Source organism: Siniperca chuatsi, linkage group LG19 (genome assembly GCF_020085105.1).
Source record: "Siniperca chuatsi isolate FFG_IHB_CAS linkage group LG19, ASM2008510v1, whole genome shotgun sequence".
Classification (NCBI taxonomy): domain Eukaryota; kingdom Metazoa; phylum Chordata; class Actinopteri; order Centrarchiformes; family Sinipercidae; genus Siniperca; species Siniperca chuatsi.
In genome coordinates, this window is record NC_058060.1 from 23688402 (window position 1) to 23711286 (window position 22885).

At 40.5% G+C, this 22885-nt stretch overlaps 2 protein-coding genes across 6 annotated transcripts in view; one reads left to right on the top strand and one right to left on the bottom strand.

Moving 5' to 3' along the window:
• LOC122866379 (hemicentin-2-like) overlaps positions 1–22885 on the top strand; it is a 480239-nt gene that overhangs the window by 164525 nt on the left and 292829 nt on the right. The gene's annotated exons all lie outside the window — the stretch shown is intronic.
• Positions 23–22885, bottom strand: part of map7d2b (MAP7 domain containing 2b) — a 33162-nt gene continuing 10299 nt past the window's right edge. Inside the window, exons 5-17 of one of the 5 annotated variants that reach the window (XM_044176019.1) lie at positions 20327–20474; positions 17665–17754; positions 12868–12957; positions 11386–11480; positions 9332–9405; positions 9021–9229; positions 8145–8283; positions 7805–7985; positions 6428–6532; positions 6206–6269; positions 4975–5119; positions 4165–4460; positions 23–3188 (exon numbers count right to left, since the gene is read on the bottom strand). In XM_044176019.1, coding sequence (XP_044031954.1) covers positions 4169–4460; positions 4975–5119; positions 6206–6269; positions 6428–6532; positions 7805–7985; positions 8145–8283; positions 9021–9229; positions 9332–9405; positions 11386–11480; positions 12868–12957; positions 17665–17754; positions 20327–20474 — 1632 coding nt within the window. In that variant the 3' untranslated portion in view covers positions 23–3188; positions 4165–4168. Of the gene's footprint in view, positions 3189–4164; positions 4461–4974; positions 5120–6205; positions 6270–6427; positions 6533–7804; positions 7986–8144; positions 8284–9020; positions 9230–9331; positions 9406–11385; positions 11505–12867; positions 12958–17664; positions 17755–20326; positions 20782–22885 lie in introns of those variants that run through there. The other 4 variants (XM_044176015.1, XM_044176016.1, XM_044176018.1 and 1 more) reach the window with 4 other exon arrangements.

Consider the following 22885-nt stretch of genomic DNA (forward strand, 5'->3'; position numbering starts at 1 on the left):
AGTAATTAATTATTCACTCCAATTTTTGCAGATCAGTTTTAATTTTCAGTGCAGCATAAAGTCAACACACAGTGAGATATAAGGATAAATAAAAGTGGCTGCGTTACGCCCTACACTAGATTTGATTCATACATTACTTGTTATTAATGTCAAAGACTAAACATCTTATACAGTTTTGAATCTTTAACATTTCCCTTCATCCAAAATTGTCTGTTTTCCATTTTCATATATTTGTTTATTTATCCAGCTCACTGACACAAATAGCTTGATGAAGTTTATTGTTCTTTTTCAGCAGTTATCCATGCACCACATCTACAATGATATATTCCACCAAGCTGCAGTGTCACAGAGTTAAGTAATATCAGGATAAACATTATGTCCTCTATTTTTACTTCATATACAAGAGGACCCAGGAGACCCTCTCACATTGAGTTTCAGCAGAATCTGGAGGAGTAATGAGCTAACATGGAGAGAGGGAAGCCGACAGGAGAGTGAAAACATAAAACAAAGCGATGAAGATTGCAGCAGTGATGGGTAAACACTTTCCCCCCCTCACCTTGGAGGAGCCGTAGAGCCGCTTTTTCCACAACAACAAGGTTTTTCAAGAACTCTCTCTGCACCTGGATCCAAATTTGATTCCTTTTTCCACAGTTTCTACCCCCCACAAAGTCCCTGTGACTGAGATCATACTTTCAGCCATGGCTGCATTAACCTACTTGGGGGCCCTGAGCTGTGGGCCCCTATTGAGACTCTGCACCAACACTGCTACCACCAGCTCACTTGTCACCTTCAAGTAAACAAGTTAAACAGATTTATATAGGAATATACATCAATTGAGCACAATATAAATGTCAATAAAGGAGGCGTTATCACTGAGGACACTGAGGTCATGTCCTCTGTATTATTTCTGGAAATTCGAAAGGTTTATAATGGCATGAAGACAAGTTTACATTCTACGATTACAAACTTATTACACGTTGTATTTTGTAAGGCTATTTTGAGGCGGAGCAATTACATAAATTAAAATTTAAAAAACAAAATACAGAAATGTAGTATTTTTCACCTGAATGACATACCTGGCAAAATGTACAAAAAATATAATTGAACAGTTGAATGTGATTTCCTAATCCATATTGCACATATTGTGTTTTTTGAAGGCTGATTCTATTTTTAAGATAAAAAACTCAATAAATTACATTGGAAAAACTAAAGGAGTAGGATTTAGTATTCTTCACCACAATGACATGCCTGGCATCAGACCATAATGTATGGAGATACTGTATATATATAATTGAACAGTTGAATATCTAGAGTGTGATTTTCTTTAAATGCTCAGAAAATTGTACAGAGTTTGGTTGGTGGCTGGTCAAAAAAACTGAAGAAATTTAGTATTCTTCACCAGAATGACATACCTGGCACCAGACATAATGTAGGGAGATCAAATCTACAAAAGAATATAATTAAATAAATAAACAGATTGGGCCCTGGGGCAGTTGCATGCTTTGCCCTGCTGGTAAACCAACCTTGCTTTCACATAATTGCCATTTTTCAGGTGCAGCTGAAAATCAAACAGACTTGCTCAAGGAGTATGTGTAGTTCTTGTTTCTCTACTTCCAGGATCTTTCAGTGGAAAAGGGCCTTTAAACAGCAAAAGTGCACATGCTGGATGAAACACAGCCTGAAGGCAAAGCACAGAGGACGGGTTATTTTAAGGGAAGATGTCGACTGCACAGAGGTTTAAGGCCTCAGAGGTGATGAGCTGCGAGGTGGTGAGCGCTGTTTAACACCAGAGTCTGTTCTGAATTGGTGAGGTATATTTTAGTTGGGGGAATGAGCTGAGGTGGAGATACAAGCGTCTTCAGAGCAGTGAAACACACAACTACTGTAAGTGCACACTATAAACTGCAGCTAGCGTGGTTACAGTCAGTGCCAGACAAATACACAACACACTGTGTCATTATTTTCCTGACCTGCAGATAAAAATACAGGACATTTGACATATTTTTTTCCCCCGCCCCTTTTTCCTCCCAGGTTTTCTTCATATTGCTGTGGATTGTTGCACCTCCACAAAACGTCCAACGATCAAGTGACGAGCAGCAGAATAACCAAAGCTAGACGCTACGCGTTATGGGTCAACAGCGGGGTTATAATATCAGTTGTTGATGGTTTTCTCCCGCGTCAGGATGACAGGGAATCTACAGCAGACTGGGTTTTATTGAAGTAGGAGTCGCTGTCAGCAGTAGAGCAGGTCAGAGGTGAGATAAACACACAGGAACCATCAGAAACACTGACAGAAAGAGAGAAGCTCCCACACACTGTTCAAATACACACCTACAACCATAAACAGCTCAACTAGCTAGTCCTCACTGAAGATGCTACACAGGATTCACACAACAGCGTCTGTTTTACGGCTTCCCTTCAGATAAACTGCTACAGAGCCGCTCCCTGCCCCCTATGATGACAGACTCCTCCACCCAGTCTGATCTATTTACAGAGTTTTACAAAAGCAGGAATGAGAGATTGAAGCGGATGATACTCGAGTGATATTTTGTGGCAGCGCAGCTGGGCAATGCTGGCTTCGACAGGAGCAGCTGTAGAGGAGATGTACTTATTTCAGAGAGTTGTTAGGAACACAAAGGTCATGAAAAGATGCAGTCCAGTGTCAGGGAATTTTGTGAGATGTCTTAAATGCAAAAAATATGTAATCTGTAAATGAAAAGGCAGGCCTTGAACTAGTTCCACCTGCAGCTCATGCCTATGTAGTAAGTTTTATAACATGAACAAAGTTTTAGTTTTCAGCAAGCCTTAGTTTTAGATGAATAAAAACCATGATCTTAAGTCCACAGTCCTGGGCGTAACTTTTTCATATGACAAACATGCAACAACGCTGAACCCACTTCCTTCTCTGTCACATAACCATGTCATAAATATACTTCGCATTATTTGCATGAGTTTGTCAAACTATGTTGTGTTTGTGAGAGTCAAAATTGCCCATTTGCACTGCCTCAAAATGTGTCCAGAAGCTTTACTGTGTTATGAGTTTGGTAATACAGATGTGAAATTAGTTGTTCAGCATTTGTTCCTTGCGGAAATGATGATTGTTGTTGTTGCAGACAGAGGTGACGGTCTCTTGGTCTGTTTCTCTCGGCTCCTGTTTCTACCGAACCTGCCAGCTCCAGCGAAAGGTCCTAAAAGAGAGAAAGAAGACAAAATGGAAAACTGTTCAAACCTAACTTCAATTTGTGTTTTAAATCTGTAATACTTTTATGACTCACTGAAACCCATCACATCATATTTATGTCCTATACGGCAGAGTGACATGGGAAACTGTGGATGTGCGAACGCTCAACAAACTGAGTAAAAATAGTCATTTAATTGTCGTTGGCCATCAAATGCCATCAGATTTCTGCAGCTCCTTGTTGTATTTTCACTTCATGCACAATAATATGCCTGAAAGCTGCAAACTGGCCGACTACAGACATTCAAATCATTAAAGTTTTATAAAACTTTTATTTAACAATTTCAATAATTGATGCCTCTAAAACTCACCAAGTAACACATTGTATCTTGTTTGTTTAGTTGTTACAAAAATGAAGTGTAAAAATGACAAATTGTAGTTTTACGGGAGTTATATGCTGGACTATTTCTTGGGTGGGTGCAGAGAATTCCTGCGCCCAGCCAAGAAATAGCTTAGCATCAGCTGCTGGCTGTAGGTTCACACATTAGAGTGGGATCAAGAGAAAGCGAGTAATACTCCTTTAAAGGGGTACTCTAGCTATTTAGTATTGCACTTTCATAACGTTGGGGGACTCAGAAGAGACAGATTTTTAAAAGAATGACAAAAACCGAAGCAACAGAGGCTGAGATATCCTGACTTTTAGTCTCTAGTATGAGTCTAGCTTCAAAATACTGGATTCTACAATTCCCATAATGCAACTCGATAGCATCTTTCATTAGACCGGCCCTGCCTGGTAATCCCACATGTCTTTCAAACCCCATGCCCCCAGTTTGTAACGCAGACTTTCTGTTAAAGATTTGACGTCTCCAAGCCAGAGATTCCCGCTCCTCCAGAGCAGCATTGTATAACTGTTATCACAGGCTGAGTAGTACTAACCATGACGAGTAAACCGATTTTGATGAGTACAAGAGGTGGAGTGTCTCTACCTGGCTACTGGACGTCCAGTTTGCTCGGGCCGATGCTGTGGATGAGCTGGGAGGATTCAGAGGCGGCGTTGTACGCCTGAATCAGCAGGTTCTTGTTGAGGTCTCCGACCCCGCTGCCGGCCTGCAGCTTGGGGTAAGGGGGTGTTTCTGCACCCTGACGCTGTCCTCGCCCGTGGGGGTCGAGGTCCATCAGGTGCTCCAGGGGGCAGCCGTCTGTCCCCTCTGTGACCGGTGAAAACTCCTGAGCGCTCACCTGCTCCTCCCTGGACACTGGACTGATGGAGACAGATGGAGAACTTAAAGACACAATGATGACAGAGACAGAATATTTAATTGATTTACACTTTTCAAAATGCAGCTTCAGTATTAAATCAATACTGGGTCATTTTACACACAGATTTTAGGTTTAGTTATGAAAAGATGTGCTACAAAATGAGATCAGTCAGATGAAAGCAGTCTCCATGCTTGTGTATTTTTTATATGAACATTCAATTTGTCAGCCAACATTTCCGCTGTTTGGATGAGCAGCATGGGATGACAGTGAGATGCAAGACTGGAAAAAAGAAGCCAAAAAGGCTGATTGGTATGTGTGGAGTCACATCAGTGCAGACAAAACTTGGCAGACACACTGACTAAAATGTGTAAAATGTGTGAAAAAAAACTACTAAACAGCTGTGATTCTTTTTGTTCTACTTCTTTGTAATGTCTTTTCATTACAAATGCAGAGTCAATGCTAAAATTGATGCTAGATTTTAACTTAAGTTCAGCAGAGTGAAGAAAGCCAGAGAAAACATAAGAGAGGCGTCTCACCTGACGTCCATGGACTGCACTCCGTCAGACAGCTCGTCCACACAGCTCTTATTCTCCAGGGGTCCGAGAGTGATGACGGGGGCTTCAGCTGGAGTTGGGGCGTCCTCCTCCAAGGCAACTGCAGCCTCTGCACTCATGTCAGACGCTGCGAACAAACAGCATCGTTTAAAAAGTTGTTTTTCTGGGAAATTCACTGGTGAATATTATAACTGTAGGCCTGATTCATGAATCTCTAACAGGAGAAGTCTGCCTCAAAACAACCCGACTGTCTTCTAATATCCAAGCCAGTCTTTATTGACTGTGTTTGATAGAGCAAAAGGGAGTTACAGGACAAACCAGATACTGAATAAAGTTGTTTTTTCAATAGCACTAGCCTTCTCATTTCGTCCCAGTCCCTCTTGTATCTTTCATGCTAAACGCTCAAGTAAAAACACCAAACAGTTGCAGGTTACTTGCTTTAAATCTTTTTTTTTTTCTCCATTAGAAATGAATTCTTTCAGTTTTTTATTGGACTAAATAAAAAATCTGACACTTTGAGCTCTTATGAAATGAGATTTTGAAATGATATAATGAAATATAAAGCCTGTCATGACACCTGGACTATATTCTAAGATTATGTGCAGTAAATGTGGTGTTTCTTACTTCCGTGTCAATGCAAAAGTGAAACAACACTTTATTGTTGAGACATTTCTTTCTACATTATCTATTTGAATCAGAATCAGAAATACTTTATTGATCCCCGAGGGGAAACTCTTTCGTTACAGCTGCTCACTTGAGAATTTGGCAGGTTTTGTTACTCGGTGTGTATTACTGAAGGAATAAGTGTGTTGTACTTCCTCTGGGGCCACCTGTGCTGATAAAACAGTAGTAATATAAGCCACTTTGGGTCAGAGAGTTCAACAAATGCTGCAGTACACTTGGTGTTGCCTTATTGCCTTTTAACCAACAGGGGGCACCGTTCCCCTGCCCGTCTAACACTGCTGAGTCACACTGCAGCTGAGACTGATCTCATTCAATTTTCTATTAAACTAATTATGCTGGAGGAACAAGATAAAACATTTCAACACATCCGAGTAAAAATAAAAACAGAAAGAAAGCAAATAAACACAACAAAACATGGTGAAAAATGGAATGAATAAAATCAATCAATCAATCATCATGGGGATGAGATTGTGAGCTTGGTGGTGTCCAGGAGGGTGCGTTAGAGGAGGGTGGTGTATTCAGCATTCACCTGCAGCACCAGACAGAGGCTCCACTTCACTCTTCCTTGTTCTCTTCATAATCTCCTCAATTCTCTGTGAAAACGAAACACAACTCAAAAACAGACACTACTCGTTTGTACCATATTTTTTTTTGTATCAGTGTTTTTGTGATTGTCCTTTTCACCAAATTCAATAATGCGATTTGATGTTTTGACGTGAAATCTAATAAATGAAATGTAGATCTCTGAAACCTTCTTCCTCTGCAGTCTCTCCTGCTCCTCCTGGATGTGCAGCAGCTCTCTTTCCTGTCTCTTCCTCTCTGCCTCTTTCTGGGCTCGCAGGAAGGCCTCCTCCCTCTGAAAAACATCCAGTGACATCCAATCATTCACATACTCTTTCTATATTCCATTCTTACTGTAAAAATAGAGTTTAGTTGCAGTTTCTTTACACTGATCGCAACAATGACTCAACATCAATGTGGAAATAATTTATTGATGTTAAAATATACCACCTTAAATCAAAGGCTTTCATCAAGACAACACTGCATCTGTCCTCAAACCAAACTTGATATTAAAAATAAGACATTTATCCTTGTTTTACAAAGAAGTATTCAGATCCTTTACTTAGCTAAAAGTACTAATACCACACTGTGGAAATACGCCACGACAAGTAAAAGTCCTGCATTCAAAACCTTACTTAAGTAAAAGTATGTAAGTATGTATCAGCTAAATATAATTAATGATAATTAAAGTATCAAAGTAAAAGTCTTCACTGTGCAGTAAAACGCTCCTGTCAGTGTTTATTATATCTGATGTTTCTGGATTCATATTCCTGCTGCATTAATGTGTGTGTTGCATTTTACTGCTGCAGATGTTTAAGGCTGAGCTCATTTTAACAACTTTATATACTGTTGGGTAGTTTCATCTGCAGCAATGCATCATGGTCTATAAGATCATCATGTGTTTGTAGCGTCGCCGTCCTGTGAGAACCACGTATCTCTAAAAAGTCTTCCTGAGCTCAGAGAAACAGCCTGTTTTCAGCTCTGTGACGATGCGTTTTCCAGCTGATCCGAGGGGGGGTTAAAGAGTTTATTCAGCTTCAGAAGGAGGAGAGTTTTCTCAGCACATAAAGGAAACTCTTCATCCTTCAGTTCATCACAAACATTCAAAATCACCACATTTGGAGGTACGTGGCTTTCACTCTGAGAAGTAGTGGAGTAAAAGTATAAAGTAGCATCAAATGGAAATACTCAAGTAAAGTACAAGTACCTCGAATTAGTAAATGTACTTTACACTCAATCATAGTGATTTCCTGTCTTTATTTAGGGGAGATTGGTACTCCTCATCTGACTCCTATTGCAAATTTGTTAAGATCTGAGGTCCCTTGACTTTTGTTTAGCTTTGAAAAACATGTATTTTTGATTTTGGTGTGAACTGTCCCGTTAAATTCTGGAGAGCGAAACAGTAAATATTATATGATATTTGATATATATGATATTGAAACCATCTCATCACATCCAGATAGCTGCAACCACAAGCTAGCTCACAGGGAATGATTTTTGGAAATATTTTCATACACAATACTTGAGCAACATTCAAAATTTAAAAAAGACATTTATGCAACTTGACCTCTCTGTCCAGCTGATCCTGCATGTCCTTCCATCTCTGCTCCTTCTGTCGCCTTTCTTCGTCCTCCCTGTTCCTCCTCTCCTCCTCCCGCCTCACTCGCTCCTCTTCGGCCTGCAGTGCAGCTCTCTCCTGTCTCTCTCTCGCCTCCTGCTGCCTCCTCTGCTCCTCCTCAGCCCTCAGCCTGAAGGAACACACGAGGTTTGAGCTGTACAGGCCACCATACAACAGGACAAAAAGTTTCGCTAGCCTAATTTAAGACTAATAAAAGGCATTTTCGTCCTGTTTGACTAAAATAGTTGCAGATCAATTTAAATGTGAAACTAATTGTGTCAGCACACACCTCTCCTCCTCCTGCCGTTGTCTCTCCTCCTGCTCCTTCTGTATTCGGGCCAGACGTCGTCTCTCTGCCAGCAGTCTGGACGCCTCCTCGGCATCCGTCGTCCCACCAACACTCCTGCCTGTGGGCGTGCCCGGAGACTCTGTGGTGCAGTACGACAGCGGACGAGTGTAAAATACAGACAGGTTTGTCAATGATACAGCAGTGTTTTTATAAAGCACCAAGGCTTTGCTTTCTGATTAATCCGCTCGGGAGATTGTTCTCCAAAAGCTGAGTTTTCAGGTGAGAGAAACACCAGCTTAGTGTGGACAGAGGTGCGTTTTTTAATTTCGTTTGGACGTAGAGAAGGAGATAATTTCGTTTAACTTTCTCCCTCTTCTTCTTCACTCATTCTCCTCCTCTCGCTCTTTTTCTTTTCCTGATCTCTCTTAGCTTTTCTGTCCTTCTCTGATTCTGTCCATAAAATGGCCCCTTTGTTATTTTTTAAAAAAAATTCAAAATGGTTTAATTTTATAAGACGCAATAAGGCATCATAACAACATGACTACGATCACGACCAAAGTGTTTAATCCTTTCAAAGGTCTGTGTGGAAATGCAGCTGAAAATTTGGATTCATTCTCAAGTCTTCCAGAATTCATGTGCAACTATACAGAGTGGAAAAATTATTATTAATACTTTTTTACAATTGGTAACTCTCATTTCTCTATACCGAGTTCCCTTTTTTAAAATTCTTCACAAAGTTCTCTTTACTGACAGCACAAAAGTTAATCTCACATCCAAAATGCACTAAAACAACCAATGTCACTCATTATTACAATGACCTAAAACAACAGTAACATTACAAAATGTATCACACACACACACACGCTGTGCCTTTACCTGCGGTCAGCTCTTTGCTGGTAGATTTGGGCATCTTCTTCTCAGAGGTCTCAGATTTGGTTGATTTCCTCTCCAGGGTGCTGTTACCTTTGACCTCAGCGTGACCCCTGTCGTCTGCGCCGGGGGTGGTGGCCCTCTGCCGGAGTGGGGAGGGGGGGTACTGTCCAGGGGAACAGGGCGACTGGGCGCGACTCCTGGTCGACCTCACCCTGAAACCCACCACAACCACATCAGGTCACATGGACTATGATCCAGGTGAGGTGTTTGTGTGTGTGTGTGTGTGTGTGTGTGTGTGTGTGTGTGTTGCGTACCGTTTCGGTGTGGCGGGGCCCTTGCTGTTGGCCCTGAAGGAAGAACTACGGGCCGGTGTGTTTGGAGACTCCCCCTGCAAGTCACATTTACAAATATGTATCATAAACAAAAGGTGAACCATGACATCATGCGTTTTATAAAACATTTGTCATGGTTTTAGGTTTGTGTTCAGTCATTTCCTGTTTTATTTTGAAATGGTCTCCTTCCCTCATGTGTCTTTTAGTTTTGCTTCCTGTCTTTGATTGCTTTGATTGTTTTCACCTGTGTCTTGTTGTCTCCCTAACCTAGTGTATTTAAGTCTGTGTCCTTCCTTTGTTTAGTTGTCAGTTTGTTGTTTCTCTGTCAAGCATCCTGGTTTCTTGTACCTGTGAGTTCTGGGTTCGTTGTACTTTTTACATTTTTGCCTGCTCACTGTTAGACTTGTTTTTTTTCTGTTTTGGACTGCTTACCTGCTGAGAGTTGCTTTTTGCCTGCCAATTCAGTGTAAGCCTTTTTGTCTTGTTAATAAATTATCAATCTGCATCAGCTCTACCTGCTAGTCTGCGTTAACATATGTATAACAACATTTGATCCACGTCCATAGTTAAAAACATGGACATGACATGCTTGGTACAGCTTACTGACATCAACATTCAGTTTTAAACATGAGTATAACTACTGTAAACAATATAAGACAATCACTGCGAAGCCTGTCAGCTACATTAGAGTCTGACATGAAAGTGAAATCTACTTCCTGTCTAGCTGAACCCTGATCCTTTTCTTCTGTCCCAACTTTTGGGATCACATCTGCATCTTGGTTTGTCACTTTTACTCCTGATCATGTTTCAAAACCATATGATTTTTTTCCCCCCCATACTGATTTCATAGAGCTTCCACCCAAGGAACCTGTGTGAATCTCAAAACGAAGGTTGTGTTGAGTTTTCGGCTCCAATTTGTGAAAAAAGGCTTTTGACTGATTTCCTGAATATTTGTTGTGTAAACACACACCCAAGTGTATCATGTTTCCTGCTGGAAAATGGAGAAAATGCAAATAAATGGCTGATTGCGAGCCTGAGTCCGTCAAAAACCTTTTATTTATTTATTTATTTATTTTAAACGTTGACTCTGCAATTGCTGCATTGTTTCTTTAAATCAACTTTTCACCTGCTTTTTAACACATACACATAAAAAAATCCTTAAATTATTCAAAACCTAAATTAAAAACCTGAGAAAACGGAGCTGCAACAATAACATTCCTGACTGTCATGCATCCCCGAGGCTTGGTTTTCCCATCTTAATCCTGATGATATAATGAAAAAATCCTCCTGAGATTCCCAAGTCAGTGTCAGCCCTTTACTTGTACTGTAGTGCTATTAAACCATCTACACTGTTTTGGTGTGAGTTGCAGAGTTTTGGAGATATCGGCAGTAGAGATGTCTGCCTTTTTTGGCAGATAATGGGACTATATGGCACTCGGCTTGTGGTGTTCAAAGCGCCAAAAAAACACATTTGAAAAACTCAACAGCAACTTCTCACACCAAAACGATCAAGATGGATAAACAGCACTACAGGTAATGATTGATTTTTGGGGGTGAACTGTCCCTTAAGAGCCACGAGTCAAATATGGACAAACAACTGCTGAACTGCTTTGTGACACATGAGGGAACAGAGCTGAGGATCTGATGGTGATAGGAATAAAAAGTCAGTGGAACAAACATTTAAAATATGTCGTTTCTCTTCAGGAAAGACAAGAAAACATTTAACCACAGCAATAATATCCATCCATCCATCCATCCATTTTCTACCGCTTGGTCCCGTTAGGGGTCGCGGGTGACTGGAGCCTATCCAGCAATAATATCCATCCATCCATCCATTTTCTACCGCTTGGTCCCGTTAGGGGTCGCGGGTGACTGGAGCCTATCCAGCAATAATATCTTCTTTCCAAAATAAACCAACAAGGTTTGTGGGAAATGTGGTCTTGTTTTGAAGAAACAGTAGTAATACCATCGCCAATATCACCATTAATGAGGTTGCAAATGTCTAGTTCTACATGTGGGGGTGTGTGAGGGCTGACCGTGGGCGTTTTGGCTCTGGACGCCTCTTCAGGGAGTCCAGTGACGCTCCTGCGGTTGGAGGAACTTCTGTACGGTCTGTGGTTGTTGGGGGAAGCTGTTCGATGGGACACAAAAGACACTGACGGGTCACGGACCGACACACACATACACACAGACGGATTAAAAACCCATACAAATGCACACACACCATGACGATGACAGACCAATGAAAATCAAGAAACCCCCAGTGAGTGAAGACGACACACTTATATAAAAATATATTATATATATAATATAAAAAATATTCGCGACAAATGAAAAAGATTCTCTCTTTCTTTTTCTGTAAAGCCTAATATCTAACCAAACAATATACATTTTACCAGTTAGAAATTAAAAGCTTTTAGTATTTGTATTATTAGTACCTGGACATAAAAACATAAGTGTTCTTAATGTAGTGGATGCAGACAGGTTTATTTTTGGAGAAAAGGCAGGTGAACAACCGTGAATTCATCTACTGCAGAGTGAAATTTAGTCACACACAATCAGTGTGTCGTGCAAAATGTTCAATCTGAATATGTCGTTTTGTGTATTCTTGTGTCCTAAAAGTAATATTTTCATAATCCAAATGAAAAAAATCTGAGAGATTATTTCAAGCCGTTAAATAAAAAACGTGTTCAATGTTAACAAAATATTTATTTTCTCATCGAACGCGGTGAACTAAGGGTTTATTTCAACCAAACCAGAGTTGGTGATTGTTGGAACAGTGGAAAGACTAACAAAAGATGGTTTTGGTGAGTTTTATTTTGTTTCTGTCCAGTTTGAATGATGTGTGTCTAACAATGAGCTGCTAGGTAAAATTATTATATTTTTCAATGGAGTCTGGTGGCGGGCGAGAGCCTTAAAACAGCTGTTTCTGGTTAAACAAAAAGGATCTTACTGTTTAACAAAAAAAGGTCTATCTCTGTAGGGATCCTTTCATAATGTTGTCAGACACTTAGAATAACAATCTGAGCCAGTCAGTTTCAATAAGCACTTTTAGTGGACGTACTTTGACATTGGGTGCATTTGACCCCAGCAGCCATTGCTGCCTGTTTCGCGGCTGCCGGCTGAGGCGTAGAGCCAGGATATTTCGGGTTTATTTCAACCAAACCACAGTTGGTGATTGTTGGAACAGTGGAAAGACTAACAAAGACGATTTTAGTGAGTTTTATTTTGTTTCTGTCCAGTTTGAATGAAGTGTGTTTTACGATGAGCTGCGAGGTAAAATTACTATTTTTCTCAATGGAGTCTGGTGGGCTGTAGCGCCCATTTGTTGTGGTCTGAGATGCTGGTGCTCTAGTGTGACATTTAGTGGCAGTGAATGTTGCTTACAGCTCCTTTAAGTACTTTAATAAATGTACTTAGTTGCGTTCCACCATTGCTTTTGGAGAATTAAGGTTGTGGCCGGCTACAGAATCACTCAACAGGGTATATTTATTATATTTATATTTACTCTCTCTTACCTCTCTCTGGTGAATGGAGGGCGGCTGAAGAGTTGGAGAGCTGTTTGTTAATTGGCTGATCCATCCCGGGTGGAGACAGGAAGTCAACGACTGATAAAAAAAACATACGTAAATAAACGCAAATCACTTACACAGACACATACATGACAGTGAATCAAAGTGCTGACTGCTGCTGCATAGAGGGATGATGTAAATGTCACGTTCAATAAACGCCCCAAAACAAACACCTATCACACGACAAACACAAAACTGCCAGCTCACACAGAAAATAATCCTGCTGATCAATAAGCCATGCAGCTTGCTGAATAAATTAACCTTGGTGATGTGAGACAGAAATGAAGCAGCAGAACAGAGAGCAGAGACAGACACAGCGAGTCTTTCTGCAACCTGCTTCGTCGTGAAATGGAGGAATGATGATACAGAGGCAGCCCCATGAAACCGAGAGGAAAATGTTTCATACAGCACCTGACAACATCCAGAGAAGAAGGGAGAAAACCTAAAATCTGAGTTTATATGATGTGTTTGGTAATACTGAGGTTAATATCTGGAAGGGTGTGTTGTTATGAACAGGAAACGTGTTTCAAGTGCTACAAAAAGATAATGAAATGTAGCATAATGTTGTCCTGTATAGTCCACTTATCCTTTATTTAAAAATTGTTTGGGGGAAATAGGCTTGTTTGCTGTGCGTTCAATATGAAGCATTTTAATTTAGCTTAGCACAAACAGATATAAAACAAGATATAATGTGTTAATTAGTGAGCTTTAGAGGTGCTGGTAGGTGGATTTTGCTACAGAGCCAGGCTAGCTGTTTCCCCCTGCTTCCAGTGTTTGTGCTAAGCTAACCTGCTGCTGGCTAATTTTTTGTTACTTTTGTTATATTTCTATTCCATTATGCCATTTAATATGTTTAATAAACAGCAAGGAAAATGAAATAACGTCATACGTGACGTAATGCGATACTTAATCATTGAGAAAACTTTAAAGATAATTGGGATTTAGTATCAGTGGAACAAGCAGGGACAAGCTGCAGTTGTTCGAGAGCTGATTAGCTAATCTCTGAATACTTTTCCTGTCAGTTTGATGCTCAGTTGTTTGCATTGCGGTTATTTGAAAGAATCTGGGGCATCCATTCAGAAAACAGTTCGGGTTTTGTTTTTTTTGTATAATTTTGGAACATTTGGAGCAACGTTTATTAACACTGTCCCTTAACCAATGAATACATAAATAAAAGAGGATTTAATTGGCATTAACTGTTCTCAGTTTAAGAAACTTAATTAAAGGAGCATCTTAACACAAGCTCTGTTAATTGCTGACCTGAAAGCTGCTTTGCTTTTGCTTTGTGTTATTTTTTATGTCTTGCCAATTTGAAAGACGAGTAATCCAGCTCGGTAAATCAGGTTATGCTCTGTTTTAAAAATAAATTTGATAAAATAAGACAGAAAAGGTGCTTACATGACATGTTAACTTAATTTTATTATAATCCGACTTTTTGACACAATTTTATTAGCTTTAATATGATGCTCTTCTGACTAAGCTATCCGGGCACTAACATACACAATACATAAATGTTAAATGTTAAAACATTTGACTCTATCAGGATATTCTTTTTGCATAATAAGTTAAATTACAGTAATCTTAACAATTGTATTTTAGTTTTTTTTTCTGGCTTGATATCCAAACTGGCTGGAGCTATGTTTTCCCTTTTGATGATGATCTCTGCATCTAGTATCCGGCGTCAGTGCTGTAAATTAATAATTAATTGATATATAATGTTATAAAACATCATTATTGTTTTCTCAACCAGCTGGTAATCAAGTTAGCACATTAGAAATAGAGTAAAAGTGCACGCTTCAGTGAAATTCCTCTCGGGCAGGGGTGGAATGTAACTTACATTTACTTAAGTACTGTACTTAAGTACAAATTTAAGGTACTTTTTTTTATTTTATGCAACTTTATACTTTAACTCCACTACATTTCAGAGGGAAATATTGTACTTTTTACTCCACTACATTTGTCTGACAGCTACTGTGTTTGTGCTGTCTTATTATTATTATTATTTGTCTTATGCCGCGGCTCAAATTGCGGTTATTGGAAATAATGTGCATGTGCTTCCACAGAACTATGAGCCCAATCGGCCACATGGTGGCGCTGTAATTAAGGCCCAAAAATGTAATTTTGAACAGGCCACGCCCCTCACGCTGTAAGTCTGAATGACTTTAAATTTCTCTCACAAGTCCGGCTCTATGTGCTCTACAAAAAAGCCTCTTGGACCACTAAAGTCCGCCTAACTAGATTTTCCACCATTTTGAATTTTTTGACATCTCCTCCTAAACCGTAGGTCCGATTGCTACCACATTTTCGGTGGATCATCATTGGACGAAGCTTATCAAAAGTTCTATAAAGCTTGTTGATATGTTATTTAGTTTTCAAGATATTGACCAATGAACTTCAAAAGAGGCGTGGCTCAGCACATAAATAGACCACAGTCAACAACCGTCGGGCCAATCATCACAAAACTTACAGGATATGTCCACATAAGAACCTGAGACATGCCCTGAAAGTTTCCTTCAAATCGAACGCTAGGGAGCGCTAAAATGCAAAAAAACTGGGCGTGGCACAACACAAATCAAACTATAAATCAGAAATTGTTTGTTTTCTTCATTCTATCTTTAAACTTGCAACGGTCTGTGTTGGCTTGAACCCCGGAGTTGCCGCTTGTGGCTATATTTACTAGTTACTTTACAGATTACAGTTGTTCATCCCCTTCCTGTCCAGTGAAAACCACGTATCTCCAAATGTGGTGATGTTTGAATGTTTTTGATGAACTGAAGGATGAAGAGTTTCCTTTATGTGCTGAGAAAACTCTCCTCCTTCTGAAGCTGAATAAACTCTTTAACCCGCCCTCGGATCAGCTGGAAAACGCATCGTCACAGAGCTGAAAACAGCCTGTTTCTCTCATGAAAAGTTGATTTTTTTAGAGATACGCAGTTCTCACAGGACAGCGACGCTACAAACACATGATCTTATAGACCATGATGCATTGCTGTAGATGAAACTAGTATATAAAGCAGTTAGTTTTGATCTGATCGCACTTGCCTGTGTGTAGGTGGAGTCTAATAAGTTTGACAGATATCTGCAGGGTAAATGTCTGGTATGATGAATGGTGTGTGTGTGGAGGAGAGGGGTGTTTTTCAGACCGGGCTCCCTGCTGAGAAAGATATGTATGCATCACTAAACACGGCCCTGGGCCAGGAAGACAGGAAGTGGAGCAGCCCTTTGTTGTGATAAGGGTGGGGTGTGTGTGTGTAGTGGGGGCTCCAAACCAGACACACTCATTAGCCACAGAGGAGAATGTAAGTGGAAATACTGTTGTGTGCTGTGAACTGATGACGACAATGACGAACAATAGCACTAATGCTTCTCTCTCTGTTGCACAGACAAACACAAGTACAGCATGTAGACATACAGTCAGTGTTGGAGGTCACACATCTGTTTGTCTCAAAGCAATAAAGCAGGACTTTAAGTATTTTTCATTTTCTCTCTGTCTGTTATTACTTTTGGATTTTATCACCATCATTTTCTTTTTGTACTGGTGAAGATTATTTTGCTTATTCAAAAACATTCAGCTTGTGTTTGGTAATAAAAGAGTATTTTTTGGGGGGGAGCTGAGCCTTTTTTCTTATTATGAAAATGTTTTTGGTCTTTCAGCATCAAAAAACAATATATCTTTGTACATGTGTCTTTTCCACTCATGCGACTCGTGCATGGAGAGAAACTTGGTCGTGCACAGAAAGAGTCTAAAATCTATCTTTGTAATTTGTAAAAATCACCATGGGAGTCTGCAGAGTCACCAAATGAGGTCACATTAGTAAAATCTAAACAGTAATTGGCTATAATATGTAAATATCAGGCAGTTGATATTCATACAAGAGTATTGAGGAGTGGTTATTTAAAATAATCCACAGTACAAATTTAAAATCATGTCAGCAGCGTTTAATGCAGACAACAAAAACACTGCTAACCTAACCTACTGTGCATTATGTCTGCTTGAGATAAATGGCAGCGCTTCAGGCTTTTTTGGCAGCTCAAATCATATATTTTTTCTTCAGCAGGTTTAACATGTGATAAAAGCCAAAAGACTCATTTGCGTCACAGTACAGGACATTTTTCTGCATCTGCAAGTCTGCCCAGACTTTCGCGTGCCTGCAAACATACTTGCGAGTAACGTTAACCTCTGCATTAGGGGCTATGTCGCATTTACCAAACTAGACTGTACAGTAACAAAGAAAAACCCTGGAAACAGAAACCTGTATTTCTACCTAACAAAATTAGGTTTCACCATCTGATTGTCTCTTTCTAGCTCCATGTGTCGGCCAAATGCTGCTGGATATCTCTGCATTTGTGTGACACAAAGGACTGCAGATAGGCACGATGTGTAGTTGAGATTTTGGAGGAGAAACCTGTCCAGAAACCCTTTCGCTGCATCATCCATGCAAAGATGTTTATGTATGTTCATCATTGGTGAAGCGCGTTTTGGCATTTACTCAAAGAAAAGACAAAATATATTAAGAAAAATAAGATTTAGAAGATTTTACAAGCAAGTTTCCCCAACACTGCACTGAATTCATCACCAGACGCAGTACACACACGTTATAAACACACTCCAGGACGATAAAACAGCCGATGTGACAGTACAAAGACGGACATGCAGACAGAGGAACAGCTGCAGGTGAGACAGCAGGATTGGTGGTTTGGGGAGCGGTATGAGTGTGACACACACAGTCATGTGGTCTGTACCGTTACGGGATTGGCTGGCACTGGAAGCAGCAGGAAGCTCATTGGGCTGAGCGGAGCCAATGGCATGGCAGGGCGGGGTCTTAGGGTTACCTGGGCAGCAGGTGAAGCAGAGCGGAGAAAGCAAAGCGTTACATACTCACACGTCCACATGTACACACACACACACACACACTCGTACACCTGGGTCACTAACAGGTAACAACATCCAACCTCCATCCACACACACTGACATAAACATTTAAGAAACATACGCTACACAAGATACCCAGCAGGAAGTGCCATAGTTATGTCGGATCCTCATCAAGTCAGGCAAAACAAGAGTCTCGATGCAACACGAATGGTCCAAGCTAACATGGTGGAACAGAGTGACACATCATGCAATAAAGCTGTGAGTGAACAAAAGCTACAAGTGTAAAGTTGCCTTCAAAAGAACCTTGTGAGATCATGTTTTCAACATGAGAAGTCTACACGATACGCTTGGCGTTAAGGGAACACCAAAGTCCACAAAGAGCACGAATGTCGGCACCAAATTGCATGAAAATACATCCAGCAGTTGTGGAGACATTTCTCTCTGAACCACAAATGTCAACATCATGGTGGTGCTAAAGGAAAAGTCAGAGGATCATCAAAATCATTAGGATTCATTCTCTAGGAACCATGAATGTTATGGAAATCCATCCAATACCTATTGAGATATTTCAGTCTGGACCAAAATCGCCATCCCTATATCCTCACTGCTACTGTAGCTGAAATCGGATTAAAAAAAGTCTGTAAGTCTGTTTCGAATACACACTTGGATCTCTTTGCAGTTGGGAAAAATAAACTAAAATTTACAGTAACACCAAAATGTTTAAAAAAGTGACTTTTGTAGGCTCTGACATTTTTAAAAACATCCACATAAATCACAACTCATGAACTCTCACATGAGCTTTTAGAAAATGTTCAATTATGAAGTTGAAAAAAAAAAAACACACAACCCCACTTAAAGGCATCGTTGTTGATTTATTTCCCCTTTGGAAAAATCATCTTATTCCACACCGTCCAACAGTATAACAGTCCAATATGTTCTCAGTAACAGCTTGTTTCAGCTCTTTTTTTAAGCTACATAATGTTGAAACTGAGTGAAATATTCAAACTAAGGAGTCCACGTTTTTAATGGCTGCACCACTCCATCAAATGCAAATATTCTACATGTCTTATATTATCAATTTTAAACACATTTCTCCCAAAGTGCATCCTGACAGATTTGGTTCCTTTGAAAACTTGAAAACCAGAATTTAAATAAAGTTCTGTGGTTTGAACAATGTTAGGCTTTTGCATTATTATCATGCTGAAGTAGCTGGTTGATTTATAGCCTGGAAGGCCAGCTTATCATTGGCCAATCAATTGCCTCCATATTTCTTTAAATTGTCCAGAACATAAAGCATGTGAACGAATGAGCCAGTTGTGATGTATCCCTGGTTTAAAAAAAAACTACGACTGCTGCCATGATGGATTTAACATCTTGTCAGAATAAACTGAGAATAGGCAGCTATTATTAGTGCGCAGAATTTTAATTGGACCTCGGAGCCAGATAAAAATATGCAGCACGCAAACACACACTTTGTGTCTTTAGTGAGTCTCTGTCCTTTAATCGAGTGGAGCTGTAAGATGAGATGCTGCTGTTTCTGCTGCGGTGAGCGTTCTGCTGGGCCCGGCAGATCCCAGAGCAGCCTCTCTGCCAGTCAGCCGGGCCGGAGCCAGACGAGCCGCTGGGTGGACCCTGTCCCAGGTCGGTGCCAGGACGGCCGGGCTGATGGGTACTGTTAATAATTGATGGCGTTATGAATGCACCACAGATCTAGAGCCTGGCTGGTGGCGCTCTGGCCTCCTGCTGGCCGACATGACGGCAGAAATATCTCGGAAAAGACGAGGATGATGTGATACGAAAGAGATATAAAATAAGAGAGATGGATGTTGGCACAGAAAACAACCTCATGTCGCACTTTGTCTGTGTTTATGTGCGTGGCCTTGCTGCATTCAAGGTTGATGTGTAACTCCTACTCGTCTGGGAATTAGACCTGCCTCCCAGCTGGGAAATAAAACAACAGAGCAATGACACACACACACACATACACACACATACAAACACACACCTGTAGCACATCTACAAGCCAAAACCATCAGCTAAGACCAGTTTATAACCACAGCTTCAGCATGTCTGCTTACACACAGATGATATATGTGACTGTAAACGCACACACAGCCTCTCCAAACCCAGATGAGATTTAGAGACAAAGCGCAGAGCAGCTCCTGCATTGCAGCCTCCACACCCTTTTCCATCCACTGCCCTTCTCCATCACTTCTTCTCCTCCTCACCTCACCTCCTCTCTTTATCCTCATTTCACCCGCTCTGTTTCCACAGCCGCCCTCCTCTGCTTTGTCATCCCCACCCTTTCATCCCACCATCCCCCTTTTCCCTTCCCACTGACCTCCAGACCTCCAGACCTCCCCCCAAACACCTCTCCTCTCTCCTCCTCTCCTCCCAGCCCCCATCAGTATCCGCCCGTATGGTCTCCACTGTTCTAAATCTCAAACCAACCCTCCACTGACATCATCACGATTGCTCTCCTTCATCCTCCATCGCCTCGTCAACAAAGCCCCCACCTCCCATCATACTCACCCTCCACTCCATCAGGCGGTCCTCCCCATGTCCAGCGTTTAGGCCTGTTATCCAGGTGGTCCCGGGCCTCCCACCCTCCTCCTCCACCACCTCCTCCTCGTCTCTCGGCGCCTCCATTTCTCCGGCGGACCAGGGCCTCCAGCCTCTCCTGCTCGTTGCGTTCAGAAACAGGGAAGAAAAGACACTCTCTCACTGAGCCATCGCTACGGCGACGGGCGCCCGGCGATGCACTCGGAGACGGCTGCGCCATGGTTACCGCATGCAACCGCAGCAGCTTCGCCCCTATGTCCTCTTCACGCTCGTCTGCTCTGTGTCTGCTGGCGGTCACCAGCGCTCGATCGCTGGCTCGTCTGTCACTCAGTGATACATAATACAGCAGCACTGCTCCCTCTCTCTCTCCCCCTTTCTCTCTCTCTCTCTGTCTGCCGCTCCCTCTAGGTAGCACTGATTCCCTCCCCCCTCTCTCTCTCTCTCTCCCCTACCTCGTAATTGTTTACCCCACCCACCCTTCCTCCCTCTCTCTCAGTCTCTCTCTACCTTCATCTCCCTCCCTCTCTCTCTAATAACTGAGTCTATTTCACAGAGCAGTTTAGTCAGAGACAAAATGCAACCCGTCACCACCCCCACATACATGCATAAACACACACACACACACACACACACACACACACACACAGACTGACTGGGTGGATTGGATATTGATACTGGTTGCATTGGTTTTATCTCCAGTGCTCTTTCCTTGTCTCCAGTCTCCTTCACTCTTTCTACCTTCTTCTGCCTCGTTTCTACACAGAGTACAATACAAACTTTAAAATATATTCATGAAAATAAATACAAACCACAACAGAAAAATACAATATACATGATACATGATATGATATTTAAATATGACGTAAATGAATAGCTTCTTTTTTCATCTTGGTGAGAAATAATAAAATAATCGAATGTTTCCTTCTATGTTTTCTCATCTTTTTATGGTCTGTACTTATATTCCAAAACGTAATAATTTACCTCAGTGAACAAACTAATCTGCATTTATTTATGGGTAGGGTGTGGCTGAATGAATGAAGAATATAATCCAATGGTCCCTCTGTAATTTCTGCCTTTAGATTCAGGCAGGTCATTGTTTAACGGCTCCTTGCATAAGATCTTCTAGGGTTGTAGATACTTTACTACTTTAAGTCCTTCCCTTCTTTATACCATCCTAGACGATTTAATTATTGTCATATCTGGTGACTGCACAGTATCTATTATTCATATATATATATATATATTATTATTATCAGATATTCAGAGGTTTCATGGGTTATTACAGGGTTTCTGCAGGGCTTCAGCAAGTTAAATTTAAGGCCTTTTTAATACCACACTGGATGAAATATAAAACCTGTTTCATAATCAGGTATAAAGTATGATGGAAAACCAGTGGGGCTGATATGGTCTAGAATTATTTATCATATGTGTTCAGTACTTTCCAGCAGTATATAATAACTCAGAGGCAAATATTGTACTTTTTCCTTCACTACATTTATGTGATAACTTTAGTTACTTTACAAATTAAGATTTTTGCACACAAACCATACAAAGAGCTTATAAAATATAATGCTTACTACTACCCAACAGTTTATACAACAACGATTAGTGGAATAATCGATTAGTCGATTGAAAATTAATTGTCAACTATTTTCATTTCATGGTTCCAGCTTTTGAAATGTCAGGATTTGCTGATTCTCCTTTTAATTATTCTAATAATTAAAAGCTTTAATAGTTAATAGTAACGGCATTTCTCACCATTTGCTGTATTTTTATGAAAACAATTACTTAACAAAATAATTCGCAGATTAATCCATAATGAAAATAATAATTAGCAGCACAATCCACTGTCACAACAATCCCACTTCTAGTTTATAGGTGTATAACGTCTCCCAGCAGCCAACAGCCACTAACATTACTGACTACAGCAGGCAAGAGAAAGCATTTAAAGTATTTGTAAATTAAATTTCGGACTTTTTAAAAGCTTCTACGGCTTTTTTTTTCATTTAAATTAATTTCAATGCTTTTTAAGAATCTCCACCTTCCTCTTTGTTTCAGTGCTGGATATTGATTCATTACTATGTAAATATCTGATGCAAAAGGTATCCACCTGTGGTTTTGCAATTTAAGAGACATCTGTAATGCAGAGCTGTGACAAAGACGAAGGCTAGACGGCCAAAAACGTTTTGTCTTCTGTAAGTAAAGTGACATCTTGTCACTGAGAGTGATCCTCTTCTGCTATCACTTGGATGTGGCATAAAAATCCAGTTCCAGACATTCAAGTGGATCCCAATAAAAATGGACTCATAATACACCAACACATATCAGCACAGAGGCTGTCGGATTTGCATATTGTTTTTTTTTTTTTAGAAAAAGTTTCTCCTTGCTTTGGCATTTAAGTGCTTTTTTGACATATTTTTATACCATATATTTTGTGATGTGTTACATTTGTTTGAGATTTATAGTTATCATTTGTTTATGTCTTGATTAGTTTATTATTTCCTCATTTGTGCTGATCTGTGATCGCAT